Here is a 23502-nt window from a genome sequence, read left to right on the forward strand (position 1 = left end):
TCTCCTACATACTGATGATATGCATCTTATTATTATTTCTGTAAGTATCTCATTTTAGTTATTTCAAAATACCCAAGGAATCCATTTTTCTATTTTCCAATAGTTCACATTTTAGTTAAAAGGAAAATCTTATGATAGTTATTTGGACACAGGTTTGCATCTCCTGGAAACATACCGTTTGACTCAGCCGGTCGTATACATCTTTTTTCTGACGCATCCAGGACCATGGGGTGAGTACAGAAGCAGTTGTAAGAGCCCTCTGTATTAACACACTGGCCATCAATACAACTACTGGGGTCTTGACATTCATCCATATCTTAAGAGCAAAAAAAAGTATTACTAAAGAAAATCAGCCATCAGTTGTACCTCATACACTTACCAAACTTTACACATTGCTATATTTAGTCCAGATTCCAGGGGCTGCCAAATTTTAATTAACCACACATTATCATCCAAAAGAGAGTGGCTCTGTCTATAAAAATGTAAGCTGCTCTGACTGAAAAACAACATTGCTGCTGTTGCTGCTGACATTAAATAAGGAAAGAAAACATCCATGAACAGGATATGCTTAGAAATTTAAGATTAAATGGCTCTTTATGATAACTTTTAAAATTATTTCCTTTTGCTATGTTTTTCTGCCTAGTGTATATGGTTTTCTGCTTAAGCATTAACGTCTGGGTCAGTATGTAAAATGGCTCTCACTTGCACGGTATGAGTGATGAAACAGGAGGTTCCACAGACCAAAAGAACACTTCAGTTATACCAGTGGCCTGAATCATAATTCCACAGTGAATATTAACTCTTTGTTTGAAATACATTCAAACAGTAGTCTGGAGGTGGTTTTTTCTTTTTATTTTCTTAAATTGTGCTTAAGAAAAAGATCCCTAAAACATTTACACATCTTTTCAAAATATGACTTAGATTCAAGGAAATTGTTTTTACTACATAGCATAGTTATTTTTTCCATCTGTATATTTTCACAGTACACCATACTATATCCCCTTAAAGCTTACCAAAGCACTGCAGTTTCACAGGATCATAGTACGTCCCTTGCTTACAGTAGCATTCATACCCAGGCCGAGTGTTCAAACAGAAACCATTTTTGCAGATTTCTTGTCCAAAAAGTAGGCATTCATCTGCATCTATGGGGAAAAAAATTGAGAAATACAAAAAGGAGTTAGGTTTGATCTTTCAATTAAAAAGAGTCTAACCAGATTTGGGGCTTTAAGTTAGATATTATAATATTTACATTCCAAAGAATCCTACACAAACAGCAATATAACCTTCTTAAAATAAGGCCTAATTGGCAGGCATAAAAACATAAACAGATGTAGTTTGTCTGTGATATTTGAGAAGCAATGCCCAAAACATTATAGGAGAAGTGTATTTGTAAATATGGTTTCTGAGATGCTACCTCATATTTGATGAAATGGTCTATGGTTCCATAGTGGCATCAACAAAAGGATATATACCTTTTAAGAAATGTGTTCTGTAATGTATATTCTGGCCCATTCACTAGTTGAGATGTAGAAAGTTTCCAATAAAGTTTGGTGGAAGTTGAATGCAAGTCTTTCTTGAGGATAAAAGAAAGCACAAGTTGCTGAGGGGGTTAGCAGACATATTCCCCCAGAGAATTCATAGCTTTTGCTATCTCAGTTTACTCAATGATAAATTGGAGACAATAGGAACACCTACCTAATAAGAGTGGAAGGATGAAATGAGATAATCCATGGATAGGACTCAGTATATGCTCTGGCATAAGCAGATACTCAAAAGTGTTATCTATTGCTTTTACTGCTATTATTAGCATTAGTTCTAGCATTTTAGAGCTAATGCCATCTAGTCCTCATTTTACAACCTGAAGACTCCATAGATGACTTGCTTAAAGTTAACACAGATGGAAAATGGCAAAGTCAAGCCTAGAACATATGGCTGGTTGGATCTGAATCCAATCTTCTTCCAACCATTTACAGCACTGCTAAAATAGGAAGACGAGGAATTTATTTTCATATAAAAGAGAAGATGAATTTATGGTGAAATCAAAGCTCTGTACCTTAATATGAAGTGAGATTTAACTACATCCCTGCAAAAACATAGTAATGTATATTTGTGAATTTGGAAACCATTCAACACATATTATAAACCAAATCTCATTATTTAATTGGACCAAATCATAGATGTATTTAAAAGAACACAAATGGAATTTCTTATCCAGCTACTGAATTATACCATATTATTCAAACACTAGTTTTCCAAAAACGGACAATAAAAATGATTTTACAGTGTGTTTCCCAGCTACTTACCAGTCTTCAGTATTAAACCATAAAGGAAAAAAAAATCACTTTGTATATAAAAGGTAATATCTCTATCATGAAAATGTCAAAAGTGAGTGGTTAATGAGGAAATATTCATACATGTGGATATTCACCAAAATTAAAAGGCCGCACATTTATTTTAGAATTATGTAACAGTAGCATCAAATACACAAAACATGTCTACTTTGGTTGTCTTCTCTTCCATTTCTCATTATGAACTTGTGCACACTGGTAAAAGGCCCCATAACGGTAGGATAAAGTCTAAAAATACAAGAACCTTAGCTTTGTTGATGACCATAAAGACAAACAGTGGTCAAATTTATATGATCATAATTGATATGATTTCTATTAAGCATCTAGAATAAAATATTTAGTAAGTATCTACTAGGTACAGAATTTGTTAAGTACTTTCAGATATATATCTTATTTAATCATTATAACCTTTGAGAAATTATTCCTATCTCAGGGATGAAGAGACAGAAACTCAGAAGTTCACCTCCCAATGTCTACCTCCGAGCATCATACAGTTTGTGTTCTGACTGCAAGTCCATGGGGACTTTCTTTTAATGGTAGAATTAAGGACTTTGTAATCAGTTTTCATGACTAAAAAGAACTCTAATTCTGTGAAACCCAAGCCATGTTTTCACTTGAATATCTGACATGTACACAATGTGCTGAAAATTTGTTTCCACTTGATTCTGACCTTTATAGTTCTCACCACCAGCTTCAGAAGATTCTCCAGCAGGCACAAAACCTTTCCCTTTGGGACACATTTCAGTGAACTCAGCTGATTTTAGAAGAGACAAAACCAAGAAAAGAAATAAGTTGAAAAAAAAAAAAAGATTCAACATCTTCCATGAATGCATGTTTCAAATTCAGTTTTGCTTTCTCAGACTCAGTAACTTTAAGGCAATTCCAGCAAATAAATTTAGTACAATCTCAAAAAATGATGGATTAAGTGCAAAGAAATCTAATGACTTCATAGGTTTTCTTACACTTTTTAATTTAAAAAACCTCCAAGTTCACTATTATTTTCTTACTCATGCTTTACTTGAAATTATAACTATTATTTTTCCACTACTGTGATGCATATAGTATCTTAAAGGTTTAGTAAGAATCAATTACACAAAATCATAGCTTCAATACACAAGCTTTAGTTACGAATAATGCTGTATCATTGTCAGCAACAAAGACTGATTTTAATTTTAAAGTGGAATAAAACTGAATTAACTTTCTGCCAACATATCACACAGAACCTGACTGTCACAGTACACGCTGATGAAGAGAAGTTCAAGGATTCATATTAAGATGGGATGCAGGTGCTGGCTCTAGCCCTGAATGAAACTCACTATAAGGTAAGTCACCTTGAGTTGGCTGTGGGAGTGAGTGTTATCATTTCAAGGCCCAGGGACACCATGTGACCAAACACAAGTGTGACTCTACCACTAAGCGGATTCTTACCAGTTCCCAAGACCGGGCAGGGGAAGATTTCGCAGTTATCTCCCCATCCCGCGCCTGATGTACAGCAGCATTCTTGTTTCGTGACATTGGGGGCCAACACATTATCGCAGAGACTGGCGTCATTGAGATTATAGTAGCATTCTTTCTTTTCTTCTTTGGGTTGATCTACATCTACATCTAAATCTAAATGGAGTAGAGAAAGTAGAGTGACAATAGGACATATCAGAACTACCCTAAGACAACAAGTAGAGAATGCAATGGGTGAAAGAGTGACCGTGTCAATAGCATTTGCTTTATAGAAAATGCTTTCCACTTTCAGTGTCAGATTCTTCCACTTTGAGATAAAAATGCACTTGAATCCTTAGTTTTGGTGGAATTCTAACATACCCCAAGAGTGTAAATCTGTCAAAACCATTTCCTTTTACGTGAACCAATTATTTTATTCTTGTAGATTTGGCTGTGAGTAGAGTTTCCATATCTCCTTTTCTTGCCAAACATAGGGCCATTTGTTACTGAGCTATAACACCTACTTAAATCAATAAAAATTTTCCCAAATACTTGACCAGGGGTCTGAGCCCACACATAATATTTAACCCTTAGGTAGTTATTGGAATCAACCATGCTCCCAATCTTTTCTGAAGACTGCACAGAAGATAACTAGGAAAATACTGTCGTAACCTGCAGCCTATTAAATAACCTTTCATCACTGAAAAATCTAACTACTTAAATTGTTGCAAATATATGACTTTGAATGACATAATGAGTGCCAGCTAAGCCTCAGGGTAGAATTTCAAATCTGGGTTCTAGTCCCAGCTCAAGTGTGTCCTAGAGGAAAACATTCTAACAGATTCAGCTTAACCCTCTGTGTGATAAAACACGAACAAGGCGATATGAAAGAATACAGACGATAAGAACAAAATCCACCCACTTTCAGATAATAATGAAATTGACTGAATTCAACCAGATACGAAATCTTTGAACAAGTCTGTGCTTTTAAAAAATGATCACTATTTTGTGACTAGACTTGGAAAGTAGTCACATCCCTTCTCTCCTGAATACTATAGAGTTCAAATTACTGCCTATGATCCAGTTTGAATGTATTAACTGTTTTTATTTAATGCCACATCAAATAAGAAGCTGACTACTGTCATAATAATTACTTAGATTAATTCTAATGAAATATTGTCACTAGAACTCTACTATTTCCAGATTCTTGGACTCAAACTGTAAGGTCAAAAGGAAGACATTTACTGGTGAGGATAAGAGTTTAATGTCCACACATACTTACACTTACCTTTGTTTTGAAGTTAGTAGATAATTATATTAGCAGGGAAATTAAATAAATTATTTTTACAATAGCTTCCTATATGTTTATTTTTGCAGGGCCTAGTTGACAATGGAAATTTTATTAATATATTAAATAGTAAATGTGTTTCTAAAATATAAACTCATAAAATTCTATCAGAAAAGCTACTGCCCTTTCTCTTTCCTCTTCTGGCATTAAAAGCAAGCAAAGCAGCAGACAAACCTCTGAAATATACACTCCTCTCAGAACACAGAGTATCAGTGAGAATATAAAGATCCCTCATCCAGTTGATTCTGGCCAATTTTCTGATTATTTTGTCTTTGACAGATTTCAGCTTGGACTGTAAGTTAGCATTAATAGCTGATGACAAATGCAAACCTAGAACAAGTGTCCAGGAAAAACTCAAATGCTGATTTCTATGCAGCAGTTTACGAAGTGGTTTTAAATCATTTCCTTGTGTGTGAAATTGGGTAAAACCTGCCACTTCCCTCATCTGGTCTAGCTTGCTTCAAGTGTGCAGAGGACTGAAATTCACTTTGCGTACTCTTAACGGAAGGGATCTTCGTTAGAAGGGCCTCCAAGCTCGTAGACATGGAATTACTTAGGAAAACTAAGAGTGCGTATTTTACATTGTTATTAAATCAATTATGAACCCTATAGAAAATTTTAGAATCTCTCCCTCAACATGGTGAATAAATTGTCAGCCTGTTACTACTACCAGTTCTGCTCAATTATTTTATTCAGCTGGTCCAAAAATGTAGCTAGCTATTAATAAATAATAGTGAGAAATACAAATCAAAAAAGCAACAGGGTTTTGGTAATCGGGTTTATTCTATGGTTTGTGCTAAAAGAAGCCTCAAATTTTTTTCCCTCATGTACAAAGTTGTAAGTATGTCATGGTGTTTATTACAAAACGGAATACTTTGTAATAAGGCCTCAATGAAGATTATACTCACAGGTAATTAGAAACTATAGGCTTCTCGAGTCCAAAGCATGTCAAAATTTATAAATATATATAAATTTAAAATTTGAAATATATTTAAATATAATTTTATGTATTTTAAACACACACACATGTATAGACAAATACATATATGGTAAACATTGTTTTGTTTACTAAAATGTTTGTTACACTCACATGATACAAACTAAGAAATAAAACAATCTTTGCCTTTTTGGAGAAAGAAACAGATTATTTCCCATAAGGGAAATAATCAATAATGTAATTATAATTATTTTTTACACTGGTTGTTGTAAGTTTTGGTCTTATTTTCTAAGACATTTGAAAGTTCAATGTTTATACAGCTGAAACTGAGGGTTAGTCAAGCCCTCATCTGTGTTTGGAAAGAAATGCAAATTATTTTCTAAAAACTAGTCCACAAAGGTCATTCTGGGAAAAGCTACAATTTCCCTATCTTCCTAGTCTTTAAGTAATTAACTTCCTAGAGCATTTTTCTATTGGGATAAAACTCTGGTCAGTAAATATGTGATAATGTAATTTCTTAAAGAAACTCTTACATGAGTTTAGTTCATTGCTGCCAGGGGTGGAGGGTTTCTATATTGGAAACTAATTTTAAAAGATCAAATCAATAGCTATGGAAAGTGGCAAGCATTAAAAAATGAATACTCTTTTTCTTAAAGATATTTTGAGTAAGATTAGCTGTACTACATATCTCATGCCACAGACTTCTAAAAAATATATTACTCCTCCTTCAGTATTTTCAGATTAAGTTTTCAATTTGCATGAAGAGGCTGGCTTCACATTTGCATAAAAAGATCAAGTTTTTCATATTTTATTCTAGAGGTGTGGCCGGTAACAACAAGAAAGTTCGGTTTTGGACATTTTCTATGTTTTTTTCTGTAGGAACTTTTACAGAGGCCTTTTCATGTGATCCAGAGGGTAACTATATGAGATAGAAGGTGCTGGTAAATACAGCATCCTCACTTCCCGGAAGAGAAAACTAATGTCGGTTCCAAGTGGCCTATGTCTACTACTTTCCCCAAAACCCTTCTTTGGAGCTCAGGTTCTTATCTCACATAGCATGGGTTTGTTCTGCTTTGCCCTTTATTCTCTGTGTTTTTTTCATCTTTGAGATAAATGGGAAGAGGGCCGCAGATAATCTCTGCTGCTGGGGGTTCTGCAACAAGGCCACAAATAGTGCAATCATGTCCCCTGGCTCTGAATAGGAAGGAGGAGGTTTGAGCTGAAGGCACCACCTATACCAAGCCCTGTCTGGGAGCTACTTCTCTCTTGGTTCATCAGCCTAAAGAGGGTGTGGGCCATTTGCTCGTAGGGCCGTTTCCAACTTTAGTGTTTCCCCATACATGTCTAATCTTAGGAATTAGTGTTGGGGTGAGAAAATCTACAACATGTAGTTGGTCAAAGTGGACATGAGCTTTTTAAATGGGCTCTCCCTTTCCATTTACAATGTGTTCTGAAGGTTTTTATGAGCTAATCTTCTCTGTACCTTTTTGTAACAGTCAGAATTATTACAATGACCCAAGAGTAACACTGCTAATACACATGAGTGAATAGTTACCCCCAAAGAAACGCTGCCTATAGTCCTGAAAAGAGATCAATGGATAAAACTGTGTGTGTGTGATGATGTTCAGTAAATTACTTTCAGCAGAATTACCCAGGACACTTTATTTCCTTTTTTATTTTAAAAATGCTACAGGCATTAATGTTTTAATGAGAAAGAATTCTGTAATATTTCAAGGAGATGTCAAGGAAAACTTAGAAATTCATATGCCTTGTTTCGAGTTTTCTCACACAAGAATTCGGAAAATGAGAAATGTGTTTTTTTTGTTTTTTTGTTTTTTTTTTTTTGAGACAGACTCTCACTCTGTTGCCCAGGCCGGAGTGCAGTGGTGCGATCCTGGCTCACTGCAAGCTCTGCCTCCCGGGTTCACACCATTCTCCTGCCTCAGCCTCCTGAGTAGCTGGGACTACAGGCACCTGCCACCATGCCCAGCGAATTTTTTGTATTTTTAGTAGAGACAGGGTTTCACCGTGTTAGCCAGGATGGTCTTGATCTCCTGACCTCATGATCCACCTGCCTCAGCCTCCCAAAGTGCTGGGATTACAGGCATGAGTCACCTCGCCCGGCAGACATTTCTTATCTTAAAGCTTGAAACTTAACATCTGTTTTATCTGAGTTCCTTTCTCAGGAAATGACTTTCAGGCCTCTCAAAGTATCAAAGAACTGAAACTCACCAGATCACCACATCCTGACAACCAGATGCTGACCCCTGATTCATCACGATTGCTTCCCTGTCCCTCCCTTGCTCCTGTTTTCTTACACATTGTTACATTTCTTCCCTGTTACATAAACCCCTAGTTTTAGTCCATCAGGGAGATGGATCTGAGACTGAGCTACCATCTCCTTGGCTGTAGCACCCAATTAGAGCCTTCTTCCTTGGAAATACTTGTGGTCTTGGTGATTGGTTTTCTGTGCAGTGAGCTGCAGAACCTAGACCAAACCCCTGGTGTTCGGTAACAGAAAGTGGATAACTTCAGATGGTAAAACATGCCAAAGCAGTCAAAGTGAAGTTTAGAAAAAAAAGCACAAGAATAAAAACACTTTAAAAGAGGATCTCTCCACATAGTTCTTGCTCTTAAAGAGATCTTAAGGAGTGAACTGGAGGCTTCACTCCCAGGACACACATGCACACCTAGGCCTCACTGCAGAGGGATGGGTAGACAAGGCTATCAGGGAAGGCTGCCTGGTGGAGCTGACATCTAGTGAAGGCATTACAAGAGAATGGAGAAAATGAGCCTGGGACAGTGAGAGGGTGAGGAGAAGAAAAAGTTGGGGATATTACTCTAGAGTGGAAAAGCAGGGAGAAGAAAAATGAGCAGAAATGGATGAATGAAGGGGCTCCTGGAAGCCAAATAAAGTACAGTGGGCCCAGCCCTCTGTATCCATGGGATTCACATCTGTGAATTCAATCAATTGCAGATCAAAAATATTTGAAAAAATAAAAAGCATACAAAAACAAATAATACAAATAAAACAACAGTATAGTGTAACAATTTACATGTCATTTATATAGTATTATGTTATTATGAGTCATCTAGAGATGATTCAATGTATACAGGAGGATGTGCATACGTTATATGTAAATACTACGCCGTGTTCTATCAGGGACTTGAGCATCTGTGGATTTTGGTATCAGTGGGGGCCCTGGAACTAAGCCCCCTTAAATACCAAGGGATAGCTGTACTGCAGAGAAAGAAAAATGAGAGAATAGTACACTGAGATGAGTCAGAATAGGAAGCACATATGGAGATGGGGGAACGAGCAGATGACACACAACACAAACCCATAACATTCCTGACACTCGGGCATCGTGAGGGCCTGCGAGGATAAATGCATGAGTAAAGCACATCCAAAGTGACACACAAAGTGTATGGAAACGTTTAAAAGGAAATGTACAAACCATTCCTCGTCAGGTTTAGTTTATAGCAAGTTCTAGGATCCAAAATGCATTTCTAATGCAACAGTGTGAGTATATCTTGTAGTATTAAGAAGATAAAATGAGACCAGCCTTGGCAACATAGTGAGACCTCGTCCTACAAAAAATTTTTAAAAACGAGCTGTGCATGGTGGCGTGGGCCTGTAATCCTAGCTACTCAGGAGGCTGAGGTGGGAGGATCACTTAAGCCCAGCAGGTTAAGGCTGCAGTGAACCATGATCGTACACTACACTCCAGCCTGGGCAACAAAGTGAGAACCTGTCTCAAAAAAATAAAAATAAATGAAGATACAATGGTGTGTGTGTGTGTGTGTGTGTGTGTGTGTGTAGTTTTAGTTTGTCACTTTGATTGATATGTCAGTTCATTAAAACAATGACATCTCTTTTCAGAAACTCAGATATGACTTTAGGTACTATCTATAGCAAGCAGAAAATCTTATAAAAGCAGTTTAGCTTTTATACCAAAAAGATGATACCTTCTCATTGTCATCGCTGGATGTGGGAAGAAACTTGACTAGATATTTTTTTTTTAAACAAATGAATGTATTTTCCTCAGCCTTACCTACATTTATGGTATAGATTCATTACAAAAACACAATACGACCTCAGGAGTTTTATGGCCTTTTACAATATTTGCATTATAAATACTGTGGTCTTATTTTCTTTAATATTTTTTTCCTACCAAAAGTCTTGTTTTTCCAATCAGAAATAATTTTTATAAGTCTTTCAATGTTAAATTTATTTAACAGATTAACTAAACACATTTTAAAAAACAGACTCTGCCAAATATAACAGTTGACTGATTGTTACATGTGGTTTCCTGCCTTTAAAAAATGTGTACATGCACGGCCGGGTGCGGTGGCTCACTCCTGTAATCCCAGCACTTTGGGAGGCTGAGGTGGGAGGATCACGAGGTCAGGAGATTGAGACCATCCTGGCTAACATGGTGAAACCCCGTCTCTACTAAAAATACAAAAACAAAATTAGCCGGGTATGGTGGCGGGAGCCTGTAGTCCCAGCTACTCGGGGGGCTGAGGCAGGAGAATGGTGTGAACCTGGGAGGCAGAGCTTGCAGTGAGTCAAGATGGCGCCACTGCACTCCAGCCTGGGTGACAGAGCCAGACTCAGTCTCAAAAAAAAAAAAAAAAAATGTGTACATGCACAAAACCTGTAGTGTACCTCTCTAGGAAGGGAACAGGGATGCTGTTTGAGTTCAATTGTCAGAACTACCAAGATGAGAAGATGAGTTGTATTCTGTGTTCCTTGACAGTGGGGAGATGTTCTTTTTTTCTTTTAATTTAACCTCTTCTAATTTAACTCAAGCAATCTGAAGCAGCACTTCCTACACGGAAGTGTGAATAGACATTTCCTCACTTAAGTGTGCCCCTATTAAATCTTTAAAAATATGAAAAATTATTTTTATTCTGTAGAAGTAGCTAGGAATGGGAGGGATGGGTTATGAAAGGGACATGTGCTTCTAATGTGGAGAGGCAATTTATTCAACAGTTACTGAGTGTCTACCATCCATCAGGCGCCGTGCTAAGCAGTGAGCTGTTTTGCAGTGGATGCAGAGAGAATAAGACGCAGAGACTGTTAGCCACAAAAGCAAGGCGTGTTGAGAGCAGAGAGGCAGAATCCTGTAATTCCATCTTGGGGATTTGGGGAATGTGTGACAACTCGGTGACAGTCAAGCAGACTTTTAAAAAGGCTTGAGAGATATTTCAGGAAAGGCCAACAAGAAGACGGGCACAGTGGCTCACGCCTGTAATCCCAGAACTTTGGAAGGACGAGGCAGGCAGATCACTTGAGGTCAGTAGTTCAAGACCAGGCTGGTCAACATGGCAAAACCCTGTCTCTACTAAAAATACAAAAATTAGGTGGGCATGGTGGCACAGGCCTGTAATCCTAGCTACTAGGGAGGCGGAGGCACAAGAATCACTTGAACTCAGAAGGTGGAGGTTGTGATGAGCCAAGATCACGCCACTGCACTCCAGCCTGGGCAATGGAGCAAGACTCTGTCTCAAAAAAAAAAAAAAAAAAAAAAAGAAAGGCTTACAAGGGGGAGGGCGCAGCAGGTAGAAGAGTTAGTAGTGGCAAAGTCATCATCTTGGGAAAGCATAATTATTTGGGGTAACCATGAGCAGGGCATGGGCTTGGATGTAGGTATGAGGAGTGTAGGACAGAAAGCTAAACAATCCTTTACATTACAGAAGATAAAGGGTATTGCTGCCCTGCTAATGCATTTGGATTTCATGCTATAAAGCAGTGGTAAGCAGTTGAAAGACTGAACGATTTAAACCGGTATCTATGTTTTGAAAACATTAACTCTGGCAGCAGTGTTGCAGGAATTGGTGAGAGAGGCAAGGAGAGAAGGTAGGAGGCTACTGCAATGATCCAGGTAAGTGATGCTGAAAGACTGACCCAGGGAAGCAGCATCCGGAACAGGGAGAGATTTGAAGGACACCCTGGAGGTAGAACTGGCAGGATATTATGATGGACTGCTTGGATGACGAATGGGGAGACAAAAAAAAGTATGACTTCAGAATTTCTAGTATCGATGTCTAGCAATTAATAAATAGACACAGTTGGGTGCAGTGGCTCACGCCTGTAATCGCAGCACTTTGGGAGGCCGAGGCAGGTGGATCACAAGGTCAGGAGTTCGAGATCAGCCTGACCAACATGGTGAAATCCCGTCTCTACTAAAAATACAAAAATTAGCCGGGCGTGGTGGTATGCTCCTATAATCCCAGCTACCCAGGAGGCTGAGGCAGGAGAATCACTTGAACTCGGGAGGAGGAGGTTGCAGTGAGCCAAGATCACGCCACTGCACTCCAGCCTGGGTGACAGAGCAAGACTCCATCTCAAAAATAAATAAAAATAAATAAATAAATAGACACAAGGAGAGGAAATGGTGATTAATTTAGGTTTGAATAACTGTCAGCCAGAGAGGCTTACAAGACACCCTGGAAGAAAAAGTCCAATAGGCAGCTGGAAATAGGAGCATGACACTCAGAACAGAGGTGGGGGCAGAAGATATTTACTTAGCAGGCAACGTCATATAAGTAATGGTTGACTCCAAAGCAGATTAAATATCCCAGGAGAATAACATAAATAAGAAGACAGCTAAGCATGTAACTGCCTGAGATGTTATTATTTAAGGAATGGACAGGAGAAGAACAACTTGAGAATGAGACAGGAAAAGACTAGTCCAAGATGCAGGAGGATGCAGAGAACAGTAATGTCATGAAATCAATCACAGGGCAAAGACGGGGGAAAAGATGAAAAACCACTGTCAAATGTTTCAGAAGACGACTCTGGGATGAGACTAAGGAGTTTAGCATATAGAAGCTCACTGACGGCTCACTCAGATGAAAAGTCAGAGGGCCTGATTTCAGTGCACTGAAGGTCAAATGGAAGACGGTTCTGTTGAGACAGGGGAATATGGATGTCCTTTCAGAGTCCAGAGGTCAATATGGTGACAGATATTGGATGGTGATACTGCAGGTGACTTTTTAAAAATTTACTTTTGTATTTGCCAATTTTCTATGATTAATGTGTATTATCTTAATAATGAAAAACAAAATGAGAAAAGCCAATTTTGAGAAGAATTTGATGTCTTGTTGTCCACAGCCCTAAAAGTAGAAATGGTGAAGTGAGAAGATCCTGAGTTGGGTTCCTGGACCAATTCTGCCATTCATTAGCTATATAACCTTAAGAATGACATCTCAGATGTTTCTCTGGGCCTCAGTGTCTTTACCTATAAATAAAAAAGTTGAGCTGGAAAATCACTAAGGTGGTTTCTAAATGCAGAACTCTAGGATATAGCTCATGATGTGGGAATAAGATGTATTAGCGAACTGTATTAGCGAAAACTGATATTTAAAGAAATCCTATGATAAATTATTGAGTAAAGTGAAGAATTACTTTATAATATAACTAACCACCCCAACCTATATGCTTTATACTTCCTGATTTTGTTTGCTTTTCTTAAAGTGGAGAATACCTGTATGGATTATAATATATATTTTTTCATTGTATTGTTTTCATTATACCTTCTGTTTTAAGAATAAGATGCAGTTCCTACCACAGAATTTCCTCTGTACACCAATCAAGGAAAAGAACAGCATTTTGTGGGTAAGGTCTGAAGGCTGCAGTTGCCAAGATTAAATATTTACTGCTTCCCTTAGAGTGCCCAAAGACATAAAGTTTTTATTGAGCAATTATCACAGGCACTAAGGAAATAATAGCATCAGACTATATTTCATATCCATACCTTCTTAAATGTGATGAGTGGCCTGGTATGGACATTTTTTAGTTACTTCTTTTTCAGATGCTTTTAGGCAATGCACAGCAATGTAAATTAGTGGCCAAAGGCCCAGGCAGTAAAAAACATTAAGGCAGACCTAAAAAATATATATGTGGGAAGCAAGAACGTTTAGAAATAAAAACCCTAGGACATTAGAGTTCCAAAGTACCTTAAAGGTTCATCTGGGGCAATACCCTGCTGGAAGTGGGTGCTCTTCTGCCAGTGGGTATCCCACCTGTTCTTGGATGCCTCCGCGGGAAGCACTCCAGTATTTTGTGGGGCAGCTTTTTGCTGACTAGCTCTTGTTAGTTATTGGAAAGCTCTTCTGGATACTGACCTGAAATCTGCCTTCCTAATATCCTACCCCATAACCCTAGTTCTGCCTTCAGTATGATACCGCATCAGATTATCATGCTACTGCTCATTGTTGGAATATAGATTGTCCTGGGGGAGTTTTATAGCTGAATAAAAATGTGATAGCCTATACTGGAAAATTATCTTTCCCTTCCTAAGTACTTTTCAGGACGGATGAGCTCTCAGCTTCAGTATATTATGCATAGAATGAAATTAATTTGAATCCTAGTCTAAACACTTTTATTTAAATTTGGTTTAAAATGTTTTGGTCTGTGGAATAGCAGATTCTTTTACTGGACAGGGTACAAACTCTCTTAACTGGCCTACATTTAACCAACTTGTTGTGTTAACTGATGTTTTCTTGCCCTCTGTAAAATATCATTGCTGATGCTCATGGAAGGGAGAATGCTCAGAGCCAGACGGCTATTCTTGCAGAGGTCCACACACTTCTGCTCCTACAGGCTGTGCAGTACACAAACCAAGACTCACCTAGGTATATACTCAAACATTCCGTGTCAGTGTATTGATTACTGTACTTACATAATTTAATTAAATATTACATCAACCAGTACAATATGAATGTAACTAGAAGAGCTGTTTCTAGGGCAAGTTAAAGCTTTAGAAAGATTAGATAAAGTTGATTCAGTAAAAGAAATGCTATCAAATTAGGTGTGGACCAGACAAGTGCAAAAATTGAGAAAAACTGTAAAAATTTAGAGGGATTTTTACATTCATTTGTTTTGAAAAAGGCTTTAGATTCTCACTCCCTTCTACAAAGAAAGTGTAAGTAATACATAACAGATGGGGTTTATGCAGGATAGCCACACAAACTCCACAAATGAACCTCTACACAAAAAAAGACCACAGCCTTTCTCTTCAAAGATTGGTGTATGAATGTACTTTTTTTTTTTTTCTTTTGAGACAGAATCTGGCTCTGTTGCTCAGGCTGGAGTGCAGTGGTGTGATCTTAGCTCACTGCAACCTTGCCTCATGTGTTCAAGCGATTCCCATGCCTCTGCCTTACTGATTACAAGCATACGCTACCACGCCCGGCTAATTTTTGTATTTTTAGTAGAGACAGGGTTTCACCTTGTTGGCCAGGCTGGTCTAGAACTCCTGGCCTCAAGTGATCTGCCTGCCTCGGCCTCCCAAAGTGTTGGGATTACAGGCGTGAGCCACGTGCGCGCACCTGGCCAAATGTACTTATATCCTTTGAGTTAAAAATTAAATTTAGAAGATGTTACCTTTTTATGATTTCTAGTTTTTAATCACCTTTTTCAAATAACTGATCAATTATTGACTCTGATGAAATCAGACAGAAGGCTTCTGCTGAAGTTTATGGCTAAACTCAGTCTCTCAGGATACTGCTAGAAAATTTTTTAAAAATGAAGACTGTCATAAGACAGTCTTAAGACTCCATAAAATCAAAGTTCACCATCAACTATACAAATTGAGGCGTGATAAAAGTAAAAGCTGCCAGGAGCTATACAAATGAATAAGCTCAATTAGTTATTGGTTCGGTCCAACAATTACCTTTTTATGTATTCTCACTCTCCCTTCCTCTACAGAGTGTGATCATTGGAATATCCTGTATTTTTTCACTTAACATTGTATCACATACATTTATCTTTATCATGACTAAGCATCACCTAGACCACTTAATGGCTATATATTATGATATATGAATTAATTCATTCAAAATAACACTATAGGTGAGGTGCTACCCTATGGAACGAAACAAAAATAAGAAAAAGACAGTTAGTTAACCAATTCTGTTAGTGGCCAACCAGATTTTTTTGTTTTTTGGTTTGTTTTTTGCTATTGTAGATCCAATTAAAATGAAAAGTCTCTTCTTTATGGAATATGTATTGTTGTGTGTGATTTCTCTTGAATGAAGAGAAATCCTCTCACCAGTAATAACCTGTCTCTTCTCTTTCAAAAAGTTTTTGAATTACAGCCTGTTCATTTAATTCTATACCCTTCACCTTTCTATATTTAATAACTGAGGAAATATGTGTGGGTGAAAATATTTTCATATTTCATTTCCTATTACTTGCAAAGATAGCTATTTTACACAGAACAAGTATACCCTCCAGAGGAGTAGTGAAAGCTATTATGGAAGCATGGATAAAACTGACTGAGAAAGAAAAAAAATGGTCTATGTTTCATGTTACTTGGCTCTCAAAGGACCATTTGGGCCTTTGCTTTCCCTAAAATACAACCAAGCTAGAGCTACATGGCACAAACTTAAAAGGGTGATTGGGAAGTTGATTAATTTATCTGGAAAACAGTCCAACTCTCTATTTCAGTTTGCACAGTGACGACACAGCCTAAATCAAATTTTAAGCGAATGCAAACGTAGCTACTCTCTAGGCCAAATTCTGGAAAAACACCTTAAGAATTCCAAGTGGAAGTCTTTGTAGATCCTAAGAGGCCTATATGTTGCTTTTAATTTAGAGAAGTGTCAAGACACATTTCTCTAAGGGCCAAGAACGTATGGAGGATTATGCAACTTAATGAGATGGTGCCATATTAAATCCTGAGCTGATAGCTCTCTAAGTTTTAAGCAATCCCCAGCAAATGTCCTCCTCATTTTGGATCCTTTACCTTACTGGAGGCATCTCTGGTTTGGATAGAACATTAGAGGCCATCTAGCCCAAAGAGTCATCACCCACATCTTAATTCCACTGACAAGGCAAGCACAGAAGATCATGGAAGCTTCCAGAGACAGCACTGTGTCAGGATATCTGGCTGCTTCTTATCTCACTCCCAGCATTTATCCCAAAGCTGTGTGGGTGCAGGTCTTTGAGAGGAGCCTGTCATTCCCTTGCACAGTGTCACTGGGACTTACCTGTGGAGGTCCGGGAGCGGCACTGCCCAGTCATGGGGCTGTACTCTTGGTTTTCATCAGCACACACGCACAGGAAGGACCCTTCCACGTTTTCACAGAAGGCTTCACCACACACCCCACTGAGCAGTTCACATTCATTCACATCTGGAAAAGGGAGCACAGACCAAGTGAGATGTGTGCCTCATTCATGACAGCTCTCTATTTTACCAGCTGTGTCAGGGCTAATAGTGTCTTGCTGAAAAGAAGGCGATCCCCAGAGAGCAGTCAAACCCCTTCTGCTCTTTTAGGGAAGGGGCTCTTTAAGGTAGAGCTGTCAGATTTGGTCTGTACGAAAGGACTATGAAAATTCAAGACAATTCCCAATTTAGGTTTTTTTTTTTTTTTTTTTGAGACGGAGTCTCACTCTGTCGCCCAGGCTGGAGTGCAGTGGCGCGATCTCGGCTCACTGCAAGCTCTGCCTCCCGGGTTCACGCCATTCTCCTGCCTCAGCCTCCTGAATAGCTGGGACCACAGGTGCCTGCCACCACGCCCCGCTAATTTGTTTTGTATTTTAAGTAGCAACGGGGTTTCACCGTGTTAGGCAGGATGGTCTCGATCTCCTGACCTCGTGATCCGCCCACCTCGGCCTCCAAAAGTGCTGGGATTACAGGCGTGAGCCACTGCGCCCAGCCAATTCCCAATTTAGTTTTAAAAGATACTCTGGAATTGTACTGCAAAACTAGTATGTGCCCACTGACCATCTAGTTTTATCATTCCTGACTTTTCAACATAATGAAGTCTTAAATGACGCAACATTCTACTCTCAGTTCTTTTTTTTTTTTTTGAGACGGAGTCTCATTCTGTCACCCAGGCTGGAGTGCAGTGCCGTGATCTCAGCTCACTTGCAACCTCTGTCTCCCGGGTTCAAGTGATTCTCCTGACTCAGCCTCCTGAGTAGCTGGGATTATAGGCACGTACCACCATGCATGGCTAATTTTTGTATTTTTAGTAGAGACAGGATTTCACCATGTTGGCCAGGATGGTCATGAACTCCTGACCTCAAGTGATCCGCCTGCCTCGGCCTCCCAAAGTGCTGGGATTACAGACGTGAGCCACCACGCCTGGCCTACTCTCAGTTCTTAATTCAAGCAAAGTTAGAATCACTGACACTTCAGTAACCACAGAATTAAGTTCACTTAAAAACTTTTAAAATATACTTAAATATCTGAAAATACAGTTCTCTGGTAGCCAAAGCATCCATAATTATCAATAGAATTCAGATTACATATTCCTTTGAGAAATGAAGGAAAGACTCCTATAGATACTCATCAGGCTACATTAATCATTCATGTGAAACAAATTGGTCCAATAACTAATCACTGATCTCATGACACCTTTTCAAATTCTGTTGATGTTCCACTGTGTAATTTCTATTTTGCTAAATGTTTTTCTTCTGTACTTAAATATACATAATTAAAATACAGTGAAGGAATCTCAGTGACAAGTACACTTTATTCAACATTTTGCAAGTACACAGCCCTAAAGAAAGGCTAATTTTATGTTTGATGTTGTCCAATAGTGCTTTTTACCCACTTTCCTCCTGCAATATTTTATTCATGGGTATCCAATTCAGTAAAGCACCTGACTTAAAGTCTGAAATGCTCACATGTCTTATGCATTAAACATGTACAAACATTAGCTTTCATGAGCATACTTTGAGATGACTTAATCAAAGTTAAAAATTTGAGCAATTATCTAAATCATTCCAGAAAAAAAAAAATCGTCCTTTCACCTGGTATACCCAGTTAATTGGACAAAAAGCTTATACATCTTGACTTATTTGGATAATTACCTCAGTTTTCCATTTCATTTATATATAAAGAGATATAAATCCAATGAACTGGTTTCACTTGTGAAAAATACCATAACATAAAGCAGAGTTGAAATATTTAATCAACCGACAGTCATATTGAGACCAGAAAAACTTAAGAAATTGCCAGTTCACATCGATCAATTTTAGGTAAATGTCCAGTGGAACTTTGTACTTTCCAACATGTATTATTGACATGGCTAATAAACTCTATCCCATCAGACTGCAATAATTCAATCAAGAAATATTTCCTAGCTTACTTCTGTGGGGCAGGCCTGTACGGCCTATATCTGGGGGTAACAATGATGAGCCAGCAGTCCCAACTCCTGCCTTCATGGAGCTTACAGTCGAGTTAGGGAAATGAACAAAATAATCGTACACGCTTCAGTGAGTGTGAGGAGTGAAAAGTTCAGAGCTCAGTGAAAGCATGGAACAGCAGACCTTAAATGTGGGGGTGGGTTAGAGAAATGATACTGGAGCAAATAGCTGAAGGATGAGTAGGTGATAATGGGGCAGGTGCTCACTCATCCCTGTAGCTCTACAGAACACCCAGTGTGAAGTGCGTATCACAGGTGCTTAGTAAATATTTTTGAAATAATAAATACAAACACAAATAAAATGACATTTGTTGAGTTCACCAAAATGATAACAAATATTCCTTCTCTAAGGGTGGTGTTTTGTGTGCCAAGCTGAAATGTCAGCATGGGTTTGGTGTGTTCATCTGGCTGGTTAGAAATGAACATTAAGCAGGGGCTCTGGAGCTATGTGGACTCCAGATAGCTGACATGGTTTCCAGGTATGGTTCAACATCTGATATTTAAACAGTTGGTAGTTAAACAAAATTTACTGAGCACCTATAATAAGCCAAGCATCGTGCCCTGCCCAGGGAGAAGTGAGAAAGTTTTCAATCATATAGAGGTCATAGCCTTGCAGAAGCGGTCTGCAGGTGGTATACCCATTACTAAATTATTCCCCCAAAGGTTGTAAGTGCTATAATAGAATTTGCTGAAGGTGCTCTGGAAGCAGAGGCCACAGCTCAGCTTGAGAGTGAGGAATGGAGCAGGGATGGTGTCTGGAAGATGACACTGAACTTCAGTCTTCAAGAACGAGTGAGAAAAATCCAGGGCTCAGGGAAGGAGAGGTCAGGAGGTTATTTCCAGCAGAAGGAGTGAACAACAGTCAAATAATTGCACAGTGACATGGGCAACCACAACCAGTCTGACGTTGCTGGAAACAACAGGTGAAGAAGGAAGTGGTAAAGTTAAGATGAAAAGTAGGGGCCACATCACAAGACCCATCTGGTGAAAATATTATCCAAATGTCAAACAACTGTATTTTGGTGGAAAGGTGGCCAAAGCAGGAGTTTGAACTAAGATTAGGATAGTCTTAGCTATATTATTAAATAACTATGTCTTGTTGTGAATAATTCTTGAATAATTATCTATGTTTTTGACTAGCTACTGCTTATGCATGAAACCACATCATTGCTTTGTAAATAATTTTTGGTTGAGAATTAACTGAATTTCATAATTCCACAAAAGCAGTTATTATTTAAGTGACATTATCATTAAACCTTAAAAATCTTGTTTTCCAAGTTTAATATGGATGGCAAATGAACTAATGTTTTAATTGCAAATTTTCAAACCAAATAGGCAATAGACTCCTCAAGTTCCATCTGCCATGTAGTGAACATGGCTATTTTTCTCTAAGAATAAAGAAAAAGAAAAGTCTTGCTATCTATAAAGTCTTGAATTTGATAACCTTTCTCCTCTTTCCCATTTAATTGCTCTAATTGCAAATATGTTTCATAATGAGTTTGACGTGAAGAAATCACATCTTGTCAGACAATGAAATACAAATTATTTTCTGTGTGAGCATTTGTTGGACCATATTCCAGGACATATGATGATATTCAAGATTCCTTCCAGCCCTGTCAATCCCGGAACAGACTGAAGAAATACAGTTGCACAATTCAAAGCATCCTTTTACAGGTATCATTCCTGGACACTGAAGCTCCTGGCAATACTTTGCCTTAAATGCACTGTCTAAGGGGGTGCATTTCAAAGACAGACAATCTATACCACACACCAGACTCTATTTCCTGTGCTGAAGGGAGTCTAGAGTTCTGCATACTCAGTTAAGAGTTTAAACAGATGTTCTTGTCAAAATTCATTTAAATGTAAAGTCATACTTTTATATTTCTTAATGTCCCTAACAGTTTCAGAAGCCATAGGATTTTTTTTTTTTTTTGAGACAGGGTCTTGCTCTGTTGCCCAAGCTGGCGTGCAGTGGCATGATCACGGCTTACTGCAGCCTCAAACTCCTGGGCACATGAGATCCTCCCACCTCAGTCTCCCAAGTAGCTGGGACTACAGCCATCCACCATCAAGCTTGGCTAATTTTTTTTTTTAATTTTTATTCATAGAGAAAAGATCTCACCATGCTACCCAGGCTGGTCTCAAACTCCTGGTCTCAAGCAATTCTCCAACCTTGGCCTCCCAAAGTGCTGGGGTTACAACTGTGAGCCATGCACCCGGCCAACATAGGATATTTTTGCACATCCTCAAACTGTATGACAAAATCAAATTATGATAAAGCTCTACCCAAATTACCTGCTTAAAAGCTCCTGTTGTTCACTGTGATTTCTTTTCCCTAGGGACATGTGAAACACGTTGGGAAAAAATCTAAAAACTCACCCACACACCCTTGCCCATCCTGTGGGGCTTGAAAGCCCTGATAACAGAGGCAGCGGAAGGAGCCAGCTGTATTGTCACAAAACCCGTGACTGTCACAAACAGTGTTGTTTACACATTCATCAATATCTGCAAAAAAGACATGGAACATCAGACACAAAACAAACACAGGCTGACAAACACCAGATATTAATGGATAAACAGAGGCACTCAACACATCCTGATTAGTGTGTGATGATGAGATGAACATGTTTACACAGAAAACAGCTTTTAAAACATTTTACATATAAATAAAATGTTTTGATGAAAATGGTTTAACAGCCAAAATGTTGGGTTCTATGAAAAAAACATTTAGTACTTTTCCTTAGGAAATGTTTTTAGACTGAAATGATGGCTGCAAGTGCCACGCCCAGTATTACCTAAATGTTCTCAACCCTTTATTTCCAAGGAACCTTATATTCCTACAGAGAAAACATGTGAAAATATTGTCACTTGTTTTAGTTGCAGTAAATGCTAATAGTATTTGCATCTGATAGTTACAGGTGGAAATGAGCAATAGTTTACTTAACCTTGTGGATAACCTTGATCCAGACTACACAACATCCTCAGGAAGTCAAGAGAGAGTCTGATGAAGTCAGCAGGGTAGCCAGTCAGTCCCAGTGCCAAAAGAAAAGATTTGATGCCACCAATTTACAGCCACTCAAGGTCCTAACCGTCCAGGCTGCTCCAGCTGATTGGCTGACTTGCCAATTCCTTTTGTTCTCCATAAACCTGATGAGAGTGATCTTCTGCCTTTTTTTCTCATTAATAAAAATGTTCTTATAAAAGTGATGCCTCAATTGCAAAGTTACAACAGACTTTTAGATAGAATTCTTCTTTATTCTTACGGTTACTAATTTCCTTCTCCGTTCTTTCCTTCCCGTTCTCCTTGGGCACTGCCACATCTATACCACCCATCACCTGGTACTCTGCTCTCTCTGCCCCTGGACTTAACAGTCATGCCACTTGCAAGTTTTTGGAGAAACAATTAAGAAAATGTTAATGACAGCATCCAAATATATGTGAAGAAGATTGCACTTTTATGTTCAAATAATGAAATCAGGTAACAACTGTTAAAGAAAATGAGAAGTACAAGTTCACTTGACAGAGTTTAGTTTGGGGAGAGTTACTATTAATAAAATTGAGCATTTTCTCTTTTATTTTATATATATATATATATATATATTTTTTTTTTTTTTTTTTTGAGTGAGACAGAGTCTCACTCTGTCGCCCAGGCTGGAGTGCAGTGGCGCAATCTCGGCTCACTGCAAGCTCCGCCGCCCAGGTTCAAGCCATTCTCCTGCCTCAGCCTCCTGAGTAGCTGGGACTACAGGCACTTGCCACCACGCCTGGCTAATTTTTTGTATTTTTAGTAGAGACGGTGTTTCACCATGTTAGCCAGGATGGTCTCAATTTCCTGACCTCGTGATCTGCCCGCCTCGGCCTTCCAAAGTGCTGGGATTACAGGCTTGAGCCACCGCGCCTGGCCGCATTTTCTCTTTTAAACTTATTTTCTCAACTCAAAACAAACAAACAAAAAACCTACATCCCTTCTCCTTTCTGGGTGGGGCTCCTTCTCCCACCCCGACCAGTCTCTGCCTCAAGGTCCCACCTGCTCATCCTTCTCCAACATCTTCAGTTATTCCTCCCCTGGATCCTACCCTCACTGCCTTCAAAAATGTTAAAATTGCTTGAAAATAGTTTTCACCTGATCATATCATCGCCCATTGTGCTTTTCTTCTCCTTGGGCACTGCCACATCTCACACCAGCCACACCTGGTACTCTGCTCTCTCTGCCCTGGACTTAACAGTCATGCCAAAATGTAAGTTTTTGGAGAAACAATTAAGAA

The 23502-nt window shown here is 38.6% G+C and overlaps 1 protein-coding gene across 15 annotated transcripts in view; it reads right to left on the bottom strand.

The window, feature by feature from the left end:
- Positions 1 to 23502, bottom strand: part of LTBP1 (latent transforming growth factor beta binding protein 1) — a 450758-nt gene that overhangs the window by 35074 nt on the left and 392182 nt on the right. For 10 of the 15 annotated variants that reach the window (XM_009442275.5, XM_515398.8, XM_054678340.2 and 7 more), the window contains 6 exons: positions 21617 to 21742; positions 17072 to 17215; positions 3777 to 3959; positions 3019 to 3102; positions 1014 to 1142; positions 176 to 316 (listed from right to left, as the gene is read on the bottom strand). In XM_009442275.5, coding sequence (XP_009440550.2) covers positions 176 to 316; positions 1014 to 1142; positions 3019 to 3102; positions 3777 to 3959; positions 17072 to 17215; positions 21617 to 21742 — 807 coding nt within the window. The remainder of the gene's footprint in view (positions 1 to 175; positions 317 to 1013; positions 1143 to 3018; positions 3103 to 3776; positions 3960 to 17071; positions 17216 to 21616; positions 21743 to 23502) is intronic. The other 5 variants (XM_063789991.1, XM_009442276.5, XM_054678341.2 and 2 more) reach the window with 1 other exon arrangement.

The sequence above is a fragment of the Pan troglodytes genome, chromosome 12 (assembly GCF_028858775.2).
Source record: "Pan troglodytes isolate AG18354 chromosome 12, NHGRI_mPanTro3-v2.0_pri, whole genome shotgun sequence".
NCBI lineage: Eukaryota > Metazoa > Chordata > Mammalia > Primates > Hominidae > Pan > Pan troglodytes.